Source organism: Bos indicus, chromosome 28, assembly GCF_029378745.1.
Source record: "Bos indicus isolate NIAB-ARS_2022 breed Sahiwal x Tharparkar chromosome 28, NIAB-ARS_B.indTharparkar_mat_pri_1.0, whole genome shotgun sequence".
Taxonomy (NCBI): domain Eukaryota; kingdom Metazoa; phylum Chordata; class Mammalia; order Artiodactyla; family Bovidae; genus Bos; species Bos indicus.
The window spans coordinates 43,665,890-43,686,513 of NC_091787.1; the positions used below are offsets into that span (position 1 = coordinate 43,665,890).

The 20,624-nt window shown below is 49.6% G+C and overlaps 1 protein-coding gene across 1 annotated transcript in view; it reads right to left on the reverse strand.

Annotated features, from left to right (window-relative positions):
* The window catches only part of DRGX (dorsal root ganglia homeobox), a 33,613-nt gene that overhangs the window by 7,335 nt on the left and 5,654 nt on the right, over positions 1 to 20,624 (reverse strand). The window contains exons 4-5 of the mRNA XM_019953724.2: positions 17,449 to 17,627; positions 17,248 to 17,360 (exon numbers count right to left, since the gene is read on the reverse strand). Coding sequence (XP_019809283.1) covers positions 17,248 to 17,360; positions 17,449 to 17,627 — 292 coding nt within the window. The remainder of the gene's footprint in view (positions 1 to 17,247; positions 17,361 to 17,448; positions 17,628 to 20,624) is intronic.

Below are 20,624 nucleotides of genomic sequence, written 5' to 3' on the forward strand. Positions count from 1 at the left end.
CATTCGTAGAGACAGGAAGTAGAATGGTGGCTGCCAGAGGCTGAGGGGATGCGAGCGAGGGGTGGGGTGTAACTGGTGCACAGTCAATTTGGAAAGATGACAGGGTTCTGTAGATGGATGGTGACGATGGTTGTACAATAATAAGGACATATTTAACACTTCTGAACTACACACTTAGCCGTGGTTAAGACAGAAATTTTACCATATGTGTGTTTCACCACAATTAAAAATAAGTTCTTCAAAACAAAACTGTAAGAGCCAAGGGAAAGTGAGGTCAAGGTCCTCGAGAGGATGAAGACCGCTCAAGACTGGGACTCCTTGTTGGTCCTCCAGTGGGTGAGGACCCCCAATGCGTCTCAGGCCACCCACACACACATGTCCATGAGCAGCACCCTCAACCCACCCAACCCCCACACCTCTGGCCGAGGAAGCATCATGGTACGCACACCTCCCTCGAGTCCTTTCTCTGTCCCTTGACTGTACAGTACTGGTCAGGTGGGGACTCCCAAAGCAGGACATCAGACCCTGAGAGATGTGCCCAGGCCAACAAAAGTCTTTGGCATGAAGCCGTCACAGACATCTCCCTCTTTCCTCATCAACACCCCAAGTCTGGAGAGCAGCTGACTGTCTATCAAAGGTGGGCGGGCGGGGCGGGGGGCACCGATGCTCTTTGTGAAGTGAAAATCACTCAGTCTTCTCTGACTCTTTGCGACCCAATGGACTATATAGTCCATGGGATTCTCCAGGCCAGAATACCAGAGTGGGTAGCCTTTCCCTTCTCCAGGGGATCTTCCCAACCCAGGGATCAAACCCAGGTCTCCCGCATTGCAGGCTGAGTCTTTACCAGCTGAGCCACAAGGGATGTTCTTTGGTGGAGACACAAATGTCTGAAAGCCACACGGAGGAGTGCTGAAAAAAATGAACCACTGCGACTCACCTCCTCTCTGCTCTGCCCTGCCCTCCCTGGACGAGAACACAGAAGGCATGCCGATACAGAAGGCAGACACAGACAAGACCGAGAGAGGCCATCTGAACCAACAGACGAGCTCAAAGGCACACACGGAAACGAATCGAGTTCAATGATATTTATCCGGGAAATGGGTAAAGCCTACGATCTGTGCCCAAAGACCCAACTGTCCAGAGGGGGATGTATCTCAGCAGTAGAGCATGTGATCAGTATGGCTTCCCAGTAAGTTCACTGTGACACCGTACGGTTGTGGTTGCCTTAACAGAGGCAGAACCTGCAGAAAAAATGGACGGTAAAGTCACAGTCAGACCGTCAGGCCAGAGGGAGGAAGCTGTAGGGAGGAGTAAAAAGTGAAAGAACGGGGCCTTTTAGGCACAGTGGACATGAGGAAACTGCGTCTCCCTGGTTTAGGGCAGAGTAGAAGCAGCAGATGGAGGGAGAGAAGGAGGGGTTTCTTTTCTTTACCATCAGTGTGGATGGTGGTCTCTCTCTGAGGGTGATGGGTTTCTGGTCATGGACACTGAAGCCCCCTTGACAGGATGTTGTAGAGAATCTTCATGCACACTATGGGCTAACAGACACATTTTAAATCCCCTTCAACAAAAAATGAGTGGTTTTAGAATGGGATGTGAATTATAAAGCTACGTCTTCCTTCCAACTTAAACGTGCTTGCAGAATTTCAACTGATTTCAATTGAACTTAAATTGTCCAAACACCAGCGTCTCCCTTAATTTCCATAACCATTTTTTAACATAGGGGAAAAAATGATTTCTACAAATAGGATCCTTTTAGACCTAACTCTTGATTTCTCCATGATTTCACAGAACCAACAGCAATGAGATTTCTCCAAGTGTTCTCCTGCCCGAACACCTTCATCAGTCTGGAGCACTGTGGACAACAGAAATAGCAAAGTATGAACGCACGCTTTGCAATGCTCAAGGCAGCAGATGACCCCATGGTCACCAGGTGAAAACCCAGACTCCAAAACATGCATTTTGCCCTCAGAAAACAGGCTCAAGGCCCTCACCACATACGTGAAGACTTCCAAATGCACGGCTAACATCACTTTTCTGTCTTACAAGGCTGCCACAAGCTAGAAAGCAATGAGACTGTTAATAGCAGAAACATTGATGGACAGTACTGAGATAAAAGACAAAAAATCTATAAAACAGCCAAAACATTCAACATGCGTGGTAACCTGGAGCCATTTAGTACAAGGCAAGCAAAGTGTCAGGCTTCAGAATGGCCTGAAGCCGTCGGTCCCTGGCCACAGGAGCCACCGCAAGGGACAATGATCGAAAGGGCTCTGCAAACCACACCAGGCCTGTGTCTGCTAGTGATGGGGTGGCGTGGAGTCAGCCACGAAAGAGACTGTCCTCCTCTTGTAATGTCAGGGTGGTAGCAGATACTTTAGCAAATGTCTGTGCCAAAACCGAGTCAGAATTATCAACACGCTATCAGATGAGAACGGTGACAGGCCACCTGGGGTCTGACAGCCTGTGGCAGCCTGCAGACGAGGAGGAAATGGGCTCTGAAGTTTGACTCCTGGTTCCGCTGTTAACTGGCCATGGGACATCACACCTCTTTCCAAGCTCCAGCTTCCTCATTTATAAGAGGTAATATATCCACCTCTATAAAGCACCTAGTACTAAGTCCTCCGACAATTAGGATTTCCATGACCACATGCAAAATCAAGGGCAAGAGTAAGTTACAGTGCACAGCTTGTTCTAGTTAGCAGTTCAGTTCAGTGACCAGCAAGGAACTAGACTTGCTGTGAGCATCCCCGGGAGGACACACAGATCCTCCTCGAGATGCGTGGCTGTGCTGCGAGCATCCTCCACCCTGCCTTACACACAATCCCGACACTGCTCTCACAGCTGGGGGCTTCCCTGATGAGCCCATTCCCATCAGAGCAAAAAGTAGAATAATTTATAGTGGGTTACCATTTCCTTCTCCAGGTAACAATAATTTATTAATAATAAATAATTAATAATAATAATAATTTATTAAGAACAATTTATTCTGCCAACAGAATCTTGAGGAGTGAGCCAACAAACTTTAAAAGTCTCATCTTTTAATGTCTGGATTTCCATACTTGGGGCTCTAGTTTTCTTTTGCTTTTTATCTGTCAAAAACCTAAAATCATGAGTGGTATAAAAATTAAATTAGTACAAACAAAGTCATTCCCATGTGGCAGATAGCAACAAAAAGTTATGAAGAAACTAACCACCCAATTCTAGAGAATTGACTGAATAAGTTATAATCACCTTATTGAATGCACTAAAGCTATGACAAAATTATATTGTAAGAGGATATTTGGTGCAAAAATACAGTAATAGTAGAATATTAAATTTTAAAAAGTAGGTTAAAAAAACAGTAGGTCAAAATTATCCCATTTTGTGTGTGTGTGTATATATATACACACACATATCTGTATATACACACACATACATATATACATAGTACATATGTGTATATGCACACGTGCAGCCATGTACCATATCAGTATAAGGTCACAGGCATGTATAGTAAATAACACAATTTAGAAATAGAAAATATTTATAAATTTAAACATTTGATTTTTTAATTCTAAATAAGCTTTAAGATACATAAATTTATTGGAGATACATATTTGTAAATGGGAAGAAAACAAATGTACCAGTAACAAACATTCATCGTGGCTGATGCTGGGTGCTAAGATTATGAATAAGCTTTATATTTTTGTGCTTTGTGTTTTGTTGTATTTTCTGCTTTTTCTAAACTGACCGAGCATTACTCTCACAGCAAGTGCCTTTCTCGTGACTCCTGATTTCCCATCTCCTTTCATTCAGATGATGGGAGAGATGCTCTCCTTTAGAAGGGAGTTCCACTGAGGTTTCTAAGGAGTAAGAACTGTGTCCTCAGCACCCAGCCGAGACTCCATGGCTGCTAACGGCCTCGGTCTGCACTGGAGTTATTGACTGGCAAGCATGGAGCTGAGGCCTGGCCGTGGAGGACCCACCAGGAACATTTCATCCATTTCCTGTTTGGTGGGGATCGAAGTCAGTGATCCCTTGCATGGGATGCAACCCAACCTGCCAGCCAGCAAAGCCCCTACAAGGCCAGGACTTCTTCCCTCTCACCTACCGTAGGTGCCATCACCCAAGCCTGTGCAAGAGCCTCCTGCTCCCCAAATGCAGACTGAAAATTGTTTTGTTTGGAGAACTTACTACCTCCTGGACACTAAATTAAAACGCACAATTAGATTTCCATTAAGTTACAGCAAATTCTGCTGAATTGATTTAATCGGCCTACATTGCTATATGACATCATGCTTTAAAGGCTTGGCCTGAACATAAATACTTAATGTAATAAATACAGTCTGAAGCATTTGATCTCCTCGGCAGTTTAATTGATCTACTACAGAGTCTGACAGGAAAGATTAAGTTAGTTCTGTCTCGTCTCTGCCAATAGCATATTTTCATCATATGAAGGCACAAGAACGACAATTTCGGTTACAAGTAGAGCTGTTGCACACCGATTTTTTGCTACATGTTCATGTTAAGGGTAAGACTATTGAGCAAGTAAGTGCGCAAGTGGATTTATGAAACTTTTCATGTACATATAGTTCATTTCTTTTTTGCTTCATTGCAAAGTAGAACAGGCATGTTCTGTGATTCCTAATACCAGATCCTTACAGTTTGTAAAGAGTGTGGGGTAACAGTGTTGGCAGACGCCTATAATATTTAAGCAGAGATTTTTCAGTGCCATGGCTAAGTGTGTTCACCAATAATCAAATATACAGTAGGGTCCAATTCACTCAGGTGACTTCTTTCACAGAACTCCCAAAGTGCTTTCTCCCATCTCTGTGTTACCATTCTTATTGCCTCTTTAACAGGATTTGTGTTTATTTTTGTACCCACCTCACCTCCCAAACTTGCAGGGTAAGAGCCTTCACCTGTCCTCACCCCACAGCCCTGATTCTAGAGCTAAAACGTCCACTCTGGATACAAAGCAAACACTCAATTACATTTAGGGGAGGGAGGGAGGAAGGGGAAGTCTGTCTTTCCGGATCTAGGAAGCACATTTTGATTCCTCAAAGTTGCCATCTCCCAGGTCCTAATCTGCCTCAAAACCCCATGAAAAGAAAAACTATGGTCACCACAAAGCTACCCAACCTAATTAATGCCCAAAATCCCCAGGTTCATTTGCCAGGTTACCCTGGGGTGGTTTAGTTGCTAAGTCATGTCTGATTCTTGCGACCCCATGGACTGTAGCCCGCCAGGCTCCTCTGTCCATGGCGTTCTCTAGGTAAGAATACTGGAGTGGGTAGCCATTTCCTTCTCCAGGGGATCTTCCTGACCCAGGAATCGAACCCAGGTCTCCTGCAGTGCAGGCAGATTCTTTACCAACTGAGTCACAAGGAAAGCCCCTACCCTGGGGGAGTAGACGCTAAATCCCTCCCCGTCAACCCCACATGCGCAGGCACTGTCCCGACATTTGTTTATTCACCCAGCAAATGCTCCCTGATGGGAGTCAGCTCAGCCAACCACTCCTTGTGCTGTGGCCCAGTCTGGGGCCAGGATCGATGTCCCGTTTCTGCTTGGATGCCGTTGAGGGGGCAAGCAAATGATGACAGCACCCAGAGCCAAGAGCCCTGCTCAGCAGGGGAGCGGCAGGACAAACACTCTAGGTGGTCTGATGCCAGTGAGTGCCACCCTCCCTCCTTCCAGCAGCCCCCAGAATGGGCAACCTGCCCCCCTGCTGGCTCTGGGCATAAGCCAGGACCTCTGCTCAGCTCTGCACTCCAGGGCCCCATTGATTAGCAGGAAGGGCAAACCCATCAGCACCCATAGGAAATGGCTTCTGGAAAGTGAGTTGCAGTTTTTAAAGCCAGAGAATGACAGCAGGGGCCTGTAAAAGGAACAGAATCAATATGGGGTGTGGGGAACTGGACACTGGGGCACTTGGGTCCCTGGCCTGCCTTGCCTCTGGCAGGCACACTATGCGACCTTGGGCAGTCCTAGCCACCTCTGAGCCTCAGTTTCTCCCACTGTATCCTGGAGAAGCGGGGGTAGCATACTCATCAAGGAGATTCCTTCCAAATGTTAAGTGCTGGCGTCCTCCACCCCCGTCTTCCTGACATCGGCTAGGCACAGAGGAGCTAGGGCTGACCCAACCACGTCCCCCACGAGGACAGATCACGTCTAGCCCTCGGGCGCCCTGCTGCCCCAGCACCTGCCCCTTTGGAAATAAGCCAGGGCTCCTGCAAGGCTGCGCTGCTTTTCTGAAGCTGCACACACGGTGGACCTTAGGCCAGGAGCCTCTCCCATTGAGCAGTCAACTCTGCAGGAAGTGGGATCCTCTGCCTAGTCAGACTTCACTACCTTCTACTCTGCACCAGCCTCTGTGTTAAGGGCAGAGGTGAATGCCTTGGAAGGATCTACAGGTGAGTCAGATAAGGACCGTGCCCTTAAAGCACTTATAGTCAGGACTGGAAAGTTAGGTGAGTTCAAAAACAAACCTCTCAGGACTTCCCCGGTGGTCCACTGGCTAAGACTTCCCACTCCCAATGCAGGGGGCACAGGTTTGATCCCTGGTCAGAGAACTAGATCCCACGTGCCACAACTAAATTCCCACATGCTGCAACTAAAGCCTGGCGAGGCCAAATAAATAAATAAATATTTGTTTAAATCCCAACTCACGTCACAAGGCCAGAGTATCCTCAATACCTGCGCAGTCAGTCTCCACAGAGGGCCTTCGATGAACCACGCTTCAGTGTTCACACCTGTGTGCAATTCCCTCACTTGCATCTGAGCTGGCTCTGTGAGCAGCTTCCATCAATAGAATTCAGCAAAAGTAGCACTGTGCCTGTTCTGAATGTAAGTCTTAATAAGACCTGGCATCTTCTGCTTTTATAATCTCAGAATCCAACCAACATCCAACTCCCACCAAAGAGAGAGAGAAAGAGAAAGACAGGGCACTCTCAGCATCCCTGCCAGGGCACCAGGCACAGAGGCCTTGCCATCCTGTATGTATCAGCCCCAGCCACCATCTGAATGCAACCTCATGAGACACTCTAGGCAAAAGCAGCAACAGAACCATCCAGCTGAGCCCAGCCCGTCCTTGGAATTGGGAGAGACAATAAAACCGCTCCCTGCAGCCGCTTTTATTATACTAAGTTGGGGGGTAAAGTAAAACAGTGCGGAAACTCGGAATAGAGGTTATCAGGGAAAAAATTTATAAGCCAATTTCTTCAGGATCGTAGACAAAAAAGCCCTAGACAGAATACCAGCCAGTCCATCTATATATAAAAAGAATAATATGTCACCTCTAATTTGGGTTAATTCCAGGAATGCACAGTTGGTTTAACATTAAACAATCAACCAATGCAATTTACTGTATTAATATTTGAGAAAGAAAAATCCTGTGGTTTTCTCAACAGCAGCAGGAAAAAGTATTCCATGAAATTCAACATCCCTTCATATTCATGATTTTTTAAAGTAATAATTAAAATAAAACTCTTAGAAAACTAGTGCAAGAGGAAAATATCTTCGCTTGATAAAGCGTATGTTAAAAATAAAAAGGCAGACAGCGAACACGATGGTGAAACCTTGGTGAGGCTGTGAGAGCTTTCCCCTGAGATCAAGAATGAGGGCATAAAGCCAGGATCAGTCACAAAGCCCAGCTGTTGTATGATATGATTCCACTCAGTGAAATATCCGCAGTGGCAATGACAGAATGTCCACAATCTGCAGAGACAGAAATATTAGTGGTAACATGGGCCAGGGAGGGTTGGGGGTGACTGGCTGCTAACAGGTCTGGGGTGATGAAAATTTTCTAAAGTCGATTGTGTGATGGTTTCACAACTCTTGTCTATACCAAAAAATCACTGAGTTGTTCGTTTTAACGGATGCATTGCATGGTATGTGAATTGTATTTCGATAAAGCTGTTACTGAAAAAAAGAACAAGGCAAGGATGCCTATTTTCACCACTTCTGTTCAATACTGTGCTAGAGGTTCTGGCCAGCACAGCTGGACAAGAGAGAGAAATAAGTGCAGTCTGCCCTCTCGTATCCCCAGGTTTTACATCCTCAGATTCAACCAACCAATTGAAATCAACCCGCCAATTGGCTGAATACAGAGATGTGAAACCCTCAGATATAAAGGACCAACTGTACTCACTATATTACCACATTTTCTATAAGGGACTTGAGGATGGGCAGGTTTCGGTATGGCAGGTGGGGAAGGGCACCCTGGAACCAATCCCCGTGGATACCCAGGGACGACAGTATAAGAACTGGAAAGGGAGAGACGTATTATTGTCGTTATCTACAGATGATCTGATCATGAACAGAGAATACCACAAAAAATCGACAACTAAACCTAATTACACAGATAAATCTCCCACATATGCCGAGTCAAAGGAACCAGGCAGGAAAAAGACATCCCATGCGATTCTATTTATATGTATATACATGTACCATTCAAAAAAGTTCAGACTGGACAATAGCGTTTCAGAATGCCTACTCAGGTGGCTGGCAAAACCGCATTACCATTGCAGTCAGCATGACAGTTTCTTTTAGGGGGAAGGAAAGTGACATGAGAAGGATGGGGCTTCTAGGGCACAGGCAGAGCTCCAGAAGAAGGCTGGCACATGAGTGCTTAAAAGTATTCAGCAAGTTCTACATGCATATTTTCTGAATTTTCCTGATTATCATAGTTCATAACAAAATAATTTTAATTGCTTACTAAGATTGTGATTTTTCTTTAAAAATCACAACACAGAGGAAAAAGTGATTAAGAGAATTAAGAGGAAAACATTTCCAGGGGCTTGAAAGAGGAAGAGGCTGCCTCCAGCTGTGAGTTTAAGCCTGATGGGGAAACACTTATTGGCCAGTAAAGCCCTCCCAGTCTCAGATTCTGGACACTTTACCTTGGCTTGGAAGCCCAAGGGCCAAGTCGGGAGGGCACATTCTGGGGTAACTACGGGGCTTTGTTCCCAGGAAGGACATGGCCAGACCCTTTCCCAGCACTGGATGCCCTGCCCCTGGCCTCTCGCCTCATCCTCACACATGTGATGCAGGCTCAGGAGGCTACTCTGCAGCATCGACTGAGCACCCACTGCATGTCAGAATACCCTCATCTGGAGGGACCCAGAGGGATGGAGCTAGGCTAGAGTTGGGACCAGGTCTGGCTGCCCCCGGGCTCCTCCCCACCTGGGCCGCCCATGGGACCAGGGCCTCACCTGGAGTGGGTGGAGAGGGGAGCGTAAGAGGAGGTCAGACCTCCTTCCTCAGCTCTGCTGCGCTTCTCTCAGCTGAGGCCTGACTCCAGGGCTCCACAGACGACACGGAGCGTCCCCACAGGACTGCCTTGCCACGCAGGCGGCCCATCTTCCCCCCTGTCCCCATCTTGTTGAGGATGGTCAGCTGCGATGCCCCGCCTAGCCAGGGACAGCGACTCCATGGCTAAGTTATGGAAGCTCTCCCCTGGCAGCTATAAGGAGTTTCCACCTCACACCCAGCTCTCCAAATCACAGGCTAGATACAGCCAGGCTAAGCACACCAGGGAGAGGGCCTCCGCGGACTGCGGCCCGTCCTGCGGCCAGCACTTCCCCGGAACAAACCCAAGCACTTCCCTCGGCCATTAATAACCTCCTCTGCGTTAATGAATTGTGAACACGAGGCTGGCCATTAAGACAGTGCAGGAAAACTCTTTGTGTTGCAAAGGCTTTTTCTCTGGACACTCATTACTGTTAACACAAACCCTGGCTTCATGGGGTAGGGTCCTGCTGCCTTTTTCTTTTCTGGTTTCCATGGGACATCCAATACAGAAATACCCTCACTGCCTGCCTGGTCAGGATGGGCCCTCTCTGACCACCCCGGAGTACAAAGCACATCACTGGCTGCGTGAAACCCCAGGGAGGGAATGAGTGCCCTGACCAGCAAATCTTACCAGGGATGGGAAGGAGCCACCATCACCGCCAAAAATCAGGACAATGGGGGTTACAGGAAATAGGTGAATGTCAGCAGTAACAAGGACTCCCCACGTGGCACGAGTGTAAAGAACCCACTTGCCAAAGCAGAAGACACAAGAGATAAGCGGGTTTGAACCCTGGGTCGGGAAGATCCCCTGGAGGAGGGCATGGCAACCCACTCCAGTATTCTTGCCTGGAGAATCCCATGGACAGAGGAGCCTGGCAGGCTACAGTCCATAGGGTCGCAAAGAGTTGGACAGGACTGAAGCGACTTAGCACGTCTGCATGAAAGTGATAAAGTTCACAGAAATAGGAGAAGCTTGGAAGAAAAGACGTTTTATTGGGTCTTAGAAATATGAGTGGGACCCAGTGACTTGGAAATGAGAATGGAGGAATCTAGTTAATAATGATAGTGTTAACTCACACCTCCCACTGGTCTAGAAGCCTCAGGTATTCTAACTCATGCTCCCCCCACTTATTCCTATAAATTCAGTCCTGTAATGTCAAGATCCCCAAATTTACAGATGAGGAAGCAGAGGTAGAGATTCCCAGTACTTTACTCAAGATATACATGGCCAGGGACTTCCCTGGGGGGCCAGTAGTGAGAATCTGCCTTCCAGTGCAGGGGACACAGGTTCGATCCCTGGTTGGGAAACTTAAGATCTCACATGTCACAGGGTGACAAAGCCCACAAGCCACAACTAGAGAGCCTGCAAGCCAAAACTAAGAGCCAATCCAGACAAATAAATCGATTAATTAAAATACATAAGTAAACTTCAATAAAAATTAAAAGATTAGCATGGCTAAAGAATGGAAGCGTGAAAATCCTCAAGGCCACTCAGAGCCCTTGCTTAAAGCTACGGGGCTAGCTGGCTGCTTGGTAATTAAAGGAGGAAACTTTCACAAGTGTGTGGTTTTCAACCACCTGGCTCCATCACCACTGGACAGCCTCCTGGCCCCTCTGTTGGACTCGGCCCAGTGCCCACCCAGGGGCCTGCCCAGCAGAGACTACAGGCTAGTCTGCCACACCTACACACGTAGGCTCTCTGTTTAACCAGCCCACCCAGAGGGTTCATAATCTCGTGTCCTTCAAGGGAGCCAACCCCACCTCACATGCTTCCTGGGCTCCTGATTGCTTCAGCAGCCTTGCTGACCCATCTAGCTACATCTCCCCGTGAAAACCCCTCCACACACCCCAGCGCTGAACCTGCTGAATGGCTGTCCCCAGTGCTCCAGCCCCAGAGTGGCCCCCCAGCCTCCTGGGGCCTGGCAGCAGAGCCGCCCAGCCCAGGCTGTGGCAGGGGCAGGACTCCAGGAGGCCTCTGCCCTCAGCCCCTGGCCTGAGGCAAGTCCACCAAGCCAGCCCAGGGTGTACTGTGCCAGTTCTGAGCTGTGCATATTTTCCAAAGCCAGGGGTCCTTTCCAGCTTCATCTTTGTTTTCCCAGCTCTCCAGCTGCTTCTGAACCCCAGGACTCTACCCTCAACATGTCTCTCCGTGCAATGAAAATGAGGGCCTCTAATTTCCTAAGAAAACTATAATCCAGAGTTTTCTGCTACTGACTTCTCAGTCTGGGTACTAAAGCTGTGCTAAGCAGCTGGGAGACCTGTTCCCCTTCATCTTTTCTGGACCACATTCCCCCTTAATAAAAAAAATTAAAAGCAGAATCTAGACACACCGGCGTGTGCTAAGCCACAGTGAAAGGGCTGCCAGCACTCAGCCCGTCCACCCACTCACGTTGGAGGCAGAGCTTGGCGACACCCCACAGCTCTGTGCTCTGGCACCCCCACCTAGCACAGTCCCTCTGTAACTAGCTCTCTGCATCCACTCTTGCTTGCCTCTTTCTCCTCCAGTGCCACCTGCTCCCGGAGGAGATAGTCAACATTCCAAGAATGCTTTTGTTCTCAGAGCACATTCCAAGCCAGTGTTTCCAGGAAAGTGAGTTCAACAGTTACTTTAAGGACCTAAGGACTTGAAGGACCAACAGCTAAAGCAACTCAGCGCGCTGCGCCTTGCCAACCTCCAAGCTGCCCGCAAACACTCCTGGAGGCTCTCAGCACGCTGCGCCTTGCCAACCTCCAAGCTGCCCGCAAACACTCCTGGAGGCTCTCTCAACGTTCCCCGGGCAAAGACTGCACATCTGTCACAAGAGCACCTAGAACCAGAGGACCAAGACTCCCTACTCAGAGTCCCTCAACTTTATAGAGAATGCTCTGCAGGCAGTCAGCTCTAGAAGCACTGGCCAGGGGTGCTCCATGCACCTCCAGGGAACTGATCCTGCCTGGGCACCAGCAGCCCGCATGCCCCTCACACTTAGGCCGAGCTCTGGTGCATCCTTGGCTTGGATCCTCAGGCCCTGGTCTGGAGTCTTGGGAGTGACACCAAGAGCACCGTCCAGAGCAGGGTCGGCACAGGCTGGCTTTAGTCCGTGGCTATACGATCCTACCAGGACCACAAAGTCTGGGGAAGGAGACACGAGCACTGGTCTGAGTCCAGAAGCTGAGATTCCCTTTGATTCCTTTCCTGGGGTCATTTGCAAGTTGCCTCCAGCCTGGAGGAGTGGGTTAGGATCTCTGGGCTGGAAGGGCTGTGGTGCTCAGCTGACAGTGGTCCTGGTCTCTGGGTGAGTCCAGACTCTCCCCCACCAGGGCTCATACCCAGTGGATTCCTAGCTGCTCTCATTTGCCAGGGAGAAGAGGTGGGGGTGGGGGGTCCAAAGCCCCTACAAGCAGGTGCCCACCCAAAGGAATGAATGAATACATCGTGTCTGGAGGAAAGAGCGCATCAGGACCCATGGCGATCAGCCCTGATCTGAAAGGGGAGACCTTGCTGATATAAATGACATGTGAGCAAGTGGTTTTCCTTCCTGGAACCTCAATTTCTTGTTTACGAAAAGAGGGATGGGCGTGGAAGTCCAGGTATACACCTTCTAGCACCCACATGCATCAAGTTCCCAACATGAGGGCGCCCCCTTTTTGCCAGAAGCCCCTGAGAAGCAGAGTTCAGGGCACCAGCTTTGCCAGCACCTAGCTGCCCAGCCACCTGTGTGGGTGAACTCAGGAGAGGGAGGCTGGGGGACAGCCCAGAGGTCCTGGCCCTGAGCCAGGCCTAGAAAATTGGGATTGCTTCTCTCTTGGGTCCAGACTGGGCCACGCACTTAACTTCTGTAGCTCGAGGAATCCTGATAGAAGGAGACGTTGGCTGTAAGAGTCTACAGGTCATAGGCCTCAAACCACTGAACAAACATTCCACAAAACAATCAAGGGTTGAACCCCGGGGCATCCAGAGCCCACTTTCAGATACACACTTGTTACCCCAGGTCCTGAGGCAGAAGTGAGTCTACCAAGCACATCTCCAGGGATGGCCAAGCCCACCTGGACTGGAGCAAGGCTGTGCTGATCAGCTGATGTGGTGGAGACTTCTAGCTCAAAAAACCCCAGTGTGGCAGTGCCACCTCACAGGTCAGGCACTTTTAGAATGCAAAAGAGCCCCAGCTAGTGCCAGCTGTTACCTCAGAGCCATCCCAGCCCCACGGACCTACTGTGCTGCTCTAGAGCCTCCCTGATACGTCGCTGACTCCACTGGCCTATGTGAGAACTAAATGGGACCAACCACAAGACGGTTTTAAACAGCTAGATTACTGGCGTGGTTTGCTATTCCCTCCTCCAGAAAGAAGAAAGAAAGAAGGAAAGAGGCAGAGCGCGCAGAATCGATGCTTTCGAACAGTGGTGCTGGAGAAGACTCTTGCGAGTCCCTTGGACAGTAAGATCAAACCAGTCAATCGTAAAGGAAATCAATCCTGAATACTCTTTGGAAAGACTGATGCTGAAGCTGAAGCTCCAGTACTCTGGCCACCTGACGCGAACAGCTGACTGACTGGAAAGACCCTGATGGTGGGAAAGACTGAGAGCAGGAGAAAAGGGTGACAGAGAATGAGGTGGTTGGATGGCATCACCAATTCATTTGATATGAACTTGGGCAAACTCTGGGAGACAGTGAGAGACAGAGAGAGCCTGGCATGGGCGGTCCACGGGGTTACGAAGAGTTGAACGTGACTTGGCAGCTTAACAACAGCCACCACCAGGCAGAGCACAGAAAAGGTTTTCGATAATCACTCACTTCCCTGCCTTTCCAACATGACTCAGCTTGCAGAGACTAACAAGCCGGCTGCTCAAAGAGATCAGATAGTAAGGGCCATGGCGGGTAAGGAGTAAGGATGAGCAGCGAGAGGGGAACTTTGCTGGGAAGGGCAGAACTGAGGAGAAGCTATGACTACAGGGAGAAGAACACAGAAAGCAGAGGCGGGCGGGATGCAGTAGAAGTGCCCCACAGGGAGGCAGGCCACAGGCTGGCCTGGCCAAGGATGTGCCCATTCGGCCCAAAGACTTGGAAGCCACGTTTAAAACATGCGATTGTTCTAAAAAATATCTGGATTTCCAGCTTCTCCTGAAGTTTCAGTAGTTCTGGCAACGTTGGTTCCGTATATCCATTTGCCTACCAGGGGCTGTCTTGAATGGCAGTTGACACTTGAATGGGCAAATGCTCCCCAGCCCACCCCCCAGCCCCACCCAGTTCTGCTGAATCTCCAGGTGCCCCTTAGCGTGATCCTTGCATAACTGCTGACGGTAGGGAAGCGTGCCTTTTCCCCACCCCTCGCTCAAAAGTGGGAGAAAGACACACAGACTGAGAAGCTTGCGTGTTTCAAAAGATCAAGAGCTCATTAGTATCTGGGGGAGCGAAGGCAAAGCCTCATGTGCTCGCTTCGCTCACTGCCTGCCTCGCTCTGTGAACGTGGAGTGTGCCGCCTGCCCCAGCACACCTCGTGTCCCTGACTGCAGCCAGGAAGGCCTTCCAGTGAGGATGCCCAGGTTCCCCGAGCAGGTGCCACCACAAAGCCAGGATGTGCCCTGGCATTGTGTGCACTGTGGTTCCCACCACCTCTGCAGAGCCGGCACACCCAAGCGTTCCCTCCATCAAAGGAGAGTCTGCTTCCAGCCAGGCAAGTTCAGGGCAGGCCCCAAGGGCGTACTGGGGTGGGGGGAGTACCCACAGCAGAGGAAGAAGAGGAGGATGACAGATTCGCCTGCCCCTCCCCCCGCCCTGCTTCCTCCTGAGCTGTCCTGCATCCCCCTCTCGCCACTGCCTTCGGCCTCTCAGGGACAGGCAGGCACTCTCTCCTGCTCCCTGCCAGCAACCTGGGCCTTTCTCCCCTCCTTCAGCCACCACAGGCCTCCACCAGGGCCTCAACTTGCCACAGATCCCTCAAAGGCTGTCCCAGCAAAGAAATGTAGGATTCACCTTCAACTCATGAGGCTGGAGTGAGGCAAGCAGAGAATGTTGATAAAATAGTCAGTCACTCCCAGGAGCTGAGCTGGCCCTCACCAAAGTAGAGATGATTCAACAGACACAGGATTGCTCCTCTGTCTGGACAAGCTCCCTGAATGATGCCTACATCCCACTGGTAATCTCTTTCCGGAACCTCCTCGTAATTAAGACCCCCACCTTCACTCTCAGAGCCCTGTCAGTCTATTAGTCTGTGACTGTGTCCCAAGGCCACTCTGCAGAGGGCCTCTACGTGGCCCCTGGAGCTGAAGGAAGCAGTAGGAGGGCACACGTCCAGAGATGGATGGCGCTGAGCCTCATCCTCCCACACCAGGATTTGCCCAGCTGCCTGGACCACTCAGAAGTGGCTGCAGGCCTCAGGCCCCCACCTCCTACAGTGAAAAATCCCACTGTGGGAGTGCGGTATCCAGGGCCTGCAAGCTCTGGCCCTGCACCTTATCTCTCGGCACCATCCCATGAGCACCTAACATACGGGCCATTCTCCAGACAAGCCTGGATCTCCTCCCTGCTGCTCTGCATGCCTGTTCCCTGTGCCTAGAACACCCTTCTGCCCTTCTCGCCCTTTAGGAGATTCCCCAGGGAGGCTCCATCATGCCCTCCTTCAGACTCCAGAAACTACATTTGCAATGCAGATTGCCACAATGTGCGTGTATGTGTGTGTGCGTGCGTGTGTGTGTGTGTGTGTGTGTGTGTGAAGACCCTGCTGGAGGGAGACCCCCTTGAGGCCAGGAAACCCCAGACCCTAAAAAAGAACTCACAGGAAACACCCTGGGGGGCCTCTCCCACTACTAAAAGGCCAGAGCCCACACCTGCACCTCCACCTCCGAGACCCACTGCGACAGACAAACCCCAACACCAACTTGCTGCCCACACCCACTCTGGGGCCCAGCCCTGCTCCCGGCCAGCACAGCTGCCTGGCTTCCTCACAGAGTGGCTTTGGGGCCAAGAACTAAAAGACACTGGATGGACCCATTCATCCAGTGGGTTGCCTGAGAAACCCCCAACGGACAGTCCCACCAGAGTCCCTCTCTGTCGGCCTGACAAAAATGCCCCAGATGGTTTCCACCCTTCAAACCATAGCAGCCTTTGAAAAGAGAGGAAATCTAAGAAACCCACAGCTTTAACAGTTCAGACCTCTGACCTGGAGTAGGAAATAGCAATCCACTCCAGTATTCTTGCCTGGAAAATCCCAAGGACAGAGGAGTCTGGTGGGCTTACAGTCCATGGGGTCGCAAGAAGTCAGATATGACTGAGCACGCATGCCGATCTCTGACATCAGGAGGCCCCGGGGAAGGCTGGTGGGTGAGCTGCGTGCATGGAGAGGGTCCTCACAAGGTGGGACAATTGTCCATCGCAGGCCTCACCCATGAGCTGCAGGCTAGCACCTAACACTGATCAACTTGAAGTGGGGAAAGGAGAGGGTGGGATGAATTGAGACAGTAGCATTGGCACATACACACTGCCACGTGTCAAATAGACACGCGGCGGGAAGCTGGTGTGCATCACTGGCAGCCCAGCCTGGCGCTTGGTGATGGCCTAGAGGGGTGGGGTGTGAGGAGGGCACGAGGCTCAAGAGGGAGGGGAAGTATGTATATATACAATTATGACTGATTTGCGTTGTTGTATGGCAAAACCCAACACAACGGTGTAAAGCAATTTTCCTCCAATTAAAAAAAATTTTTTTCAATTAAAAAAACATAAAATCAGTACCAATGCAGTGGCCCCTCCTGAAATAGCCACCTCTCAGCCAGTCCTTTGGCCAGCGCACTGAAACTTAATGACATTCACCTGTATTCTCAGGACATATAGAAATCAGGCAAGACAGCACGTGTGCAAGGGGATGCTGTTTGCAGCCCTGGCGGAGCCTGAGAGAAGGAGAAACAGAGCTGCACCCGCCCCAGGCGCAAGGATGGGCCAGACCAAGAACAAGCTCCAGGATCCCCGGGGAGGAGGCACAGGCCAGCCGAGTCCAGACTCACCTTTCAGGGAGGCGACGTGTGACAGGGCCTGGGCGTAGGTGGCTGTATTCAGGAGGGTTCCCGGCAAGCAAGAGGGGAAGAACGGCCCTGTGGGACCCACAGTGCGTCCCAGGCTGGCAGAGAAAGAAAACCACAGGGTGAGCTCTCCACCCGGCGTTCCCGCCAGCCCCCGCCCCCAGGCCCGGGGTCAGCCAGCCTCACCTCTGCTGGGCCTCCAGGGCCTCCTTCTTGCTCCGGGCCTGGTCCCCCGGGGGCGGGGAGTTGAGGTTTCTCACGGGTGGAGGCGTCACCTCTGCCATGGGTTCCTTGGCTCCTGGCTCCTGGTCAGAGGCCCCTCTCTCCGTTTTCCTCCATTTGGCTCTTCGGTTCTGGAACCAAACCTGAGTCCGTGAAGGAGACACACACACCCGGAGAAGGCAGAAAATCAGACAGAAGGAAGCAGAACCTAAACCCAAAGGCCTGGTCCCCATGCCTGGGCCCGTAGACACCCAACAGCAGGTGTGGGGGAGCACAGCCTCCTCTCTCCAGAGATTTAGCAAAGCGATGCTCCCTGAATTGCAGCTTCAGACCCACAGGTGGGTCGGAAAATCAGTGTAGAAAATGTGATAGGCATTTTTAAGATTTTATTTTTAATGTGGACCATTTTTAAAGTCTCTGTTGAATTTGTTTGGAGAAGGCAATGGCACTCCACTCCAGTACTCTTGCCTGGAAAATCCCATGGACTGAGGAGCCTGGTAGGCTGCAGTCCATGAGGTCGTAAAGAGTCGGACACGACTGAGAGACTTCACTTTCACTTTTCACTTTCATGCATTGGAGAAGGAAATGGCAACCCACTCCAGTGTTCTTGCCTGGAGAATCCCAGGGACAGAGGAGCCTGGTAGGAGGCTGTCTACAGGGTTGCACAGAGTCGGACACGACTGAAGCGACTTAGCAGCAGCATTGAATTTGTTATAATATTGCTTCTGTTTTATGTTTTGGTTTTTTGGCCATGAGGCATGTGGGATCTTAGCTTCCTGACCAGGGATTGAATCCACATCCCCTTGCATTGGAAGGCAAAGTCTTAACCACTGGACCACCAGGGAAGGCATTCTTAAATGAGGATCACATCACAGCAAGTATCCAAATGCACCGCCCAGAGTAAGGGTGAATTACCCTCTTGTGGAAATTCTCAGTGCATGCAAGTTCATTTATTTGATGTGGAATGTGTTTCCTACGGGGAGTAGGGGGGATTCATCATCAAAGCAGTTTGTAAAACACTGCCCTGCGGTTTCCTCCTGCAAAATACTCATTCTCTCTTCCAGCAGGTGTGGCCTGAGTGTGTCTGGACTCGTGCATGTGATTTAATCCTGACATATCATCACATCACGACAAGTACATCACTTGTACACCGAATAGAAACACTGACTCTGGAGCTGGGTCCGGCTCAGAATCCTGGATCCCAGTGAATCTGATTCAGAATCCACTGCGATCTTTTCAGGCAGGCAGCTCTTCTACCCCCATTTTACAGATAAGAAAACTAAACACAAAGTATTTAACCTGTCCAAGATGATTCAAGTGCCATGTGGCAGATCCACAATTTGAAGCCCAGTGGCTTAGCTGGGGACCGTGATCCAAACTGTTTGGGAGTAATAATAGTGCCCCCCCCCGCCACCCGCCACAAGCATTGTTGAGAAAAGAACACGGAGCGCGGCGCCTGGCACAGAGCAATTAATCACGCAGTGCACATGGGCTGGTGTTACTGTCTGCACCATCTTCAGGTTAGGAGGCAGCTCACGATTCACCTCCTCTGAGCGCCTTCTCAGAGGCGGGTGTGGAGTTCTTCAAGCCCTGGGAACTAAAACTGTGTTTGTAGGAAAGCCTCAGGGCAGCCAGGCAGACCGGGCCCAAGGTGTCCCCAGAGGTCAGGGAAATCCTGCTGTTCTTAACTCTATGCAGCTAAACCTCTTTCCCCTCTTTCCTGGGAGATTAGTCCTGGTTTAAAAAAAAAAAAAAAGCTTGGTAGACCTCCTCCTATTCCCCTGGGCATCCTCTCCTCCTGTCGACAGACTGGCCCAGGAGAGAGCCTGGGAGTTGAGGCTCACCCCACCTCCAAATTTTCATTCTCCTTTAACTGCGTTTCTTTCTTTTTTAATCTAGTTGGTTTTTAATTGCACATATCAGCAACCATTGAATAATGATTTTATCTATATTCTAAATTTAGGGCAGTTAAATGCAAAGCAAAATGCAGACACTTTCTGGCGTCTTAATTGAATGAAGGTCACAGCTATAACAACATTTAATTGAGCTATTTTTCATTATCATATTTTAATGACTTTGCACTGACAGTTCGCCTGCTTCTGAGGAAAGAGCATGATGGAGTCGTTTATTTCCCTATTTAGTTATTGTTTGACAACATCAGCTTCGATTAAGACCCTGCTTTATAGAACATTAATCATATTTGAATGAGCAAGGGGTATAAATGTAAACACATTTCCCTTCCCGCCAGCAAAGCCATGTCCCCACACGGAGGCTCACTAAACAAATGCTTCACAACCATCGTCTGTTTGCATAACAGCCAACAATAGCCCGAACAACAATCCCCGGCTTTAACTGTCACCGCCCCTATCTCACCCTTGCACCTTTCAGGGAGAAGTTATGATCCTGCACTTCTGAATGCTCAATAATTGTGTCATTTATCTCAATTTGCAGTTCAGTCTTTAGGCAGCTATTGGCAAGCTGGCATTAAAAAAAGAAAGGATAAACAGCATCCTGGCCAAAGGAGATTTTCATTTCCAAATAATAATCAGTTTAATTTGCCCGCATATGACCAATGATTCATGTTCAGATTTAATAATCAGGATCACATAATCTGATTATAGGGGAAATAATTTGTTTACAACCCCCAATTTACTGCTCAGAATTCCATTATCTCTCTTCAGCCATTGGTTTTTAAGAGATACTAACATGACCCAGGGGAACCGAAAGCAAACTATTATATTTCCTACAATTAGATCTTTGCATAGTCTTAACCCCAAGCCCCTACATAAAAAAGAACAGAAACAGCATGGAGGAAATCCCATAAATAAAATGAATATATAATTGTGCTCAAAGAATAGCTCTCCCGGAGAGGCGGCGCTGCGACTGTATTCCTCCTGCATTCGGGCACATCTGCTGGGCTCGACGGGCTTGTGCACTTAAATGTAATCACCATGGAGCTTCTAAAAAGAAATCCTGCTTAGAGACGGTCACCGCGGGCCACACTAGGCTCAGAGGCAGCCCTTCGATGCTGCCGTTTAAAGATTTTTAAATTGCCCATGTTCTTCACATCCACTTCACTGAAAGAGTCCACACACTGGAGAAAAGTTGGACATGATGCAATTTCTGGAAAGCAGATCCTA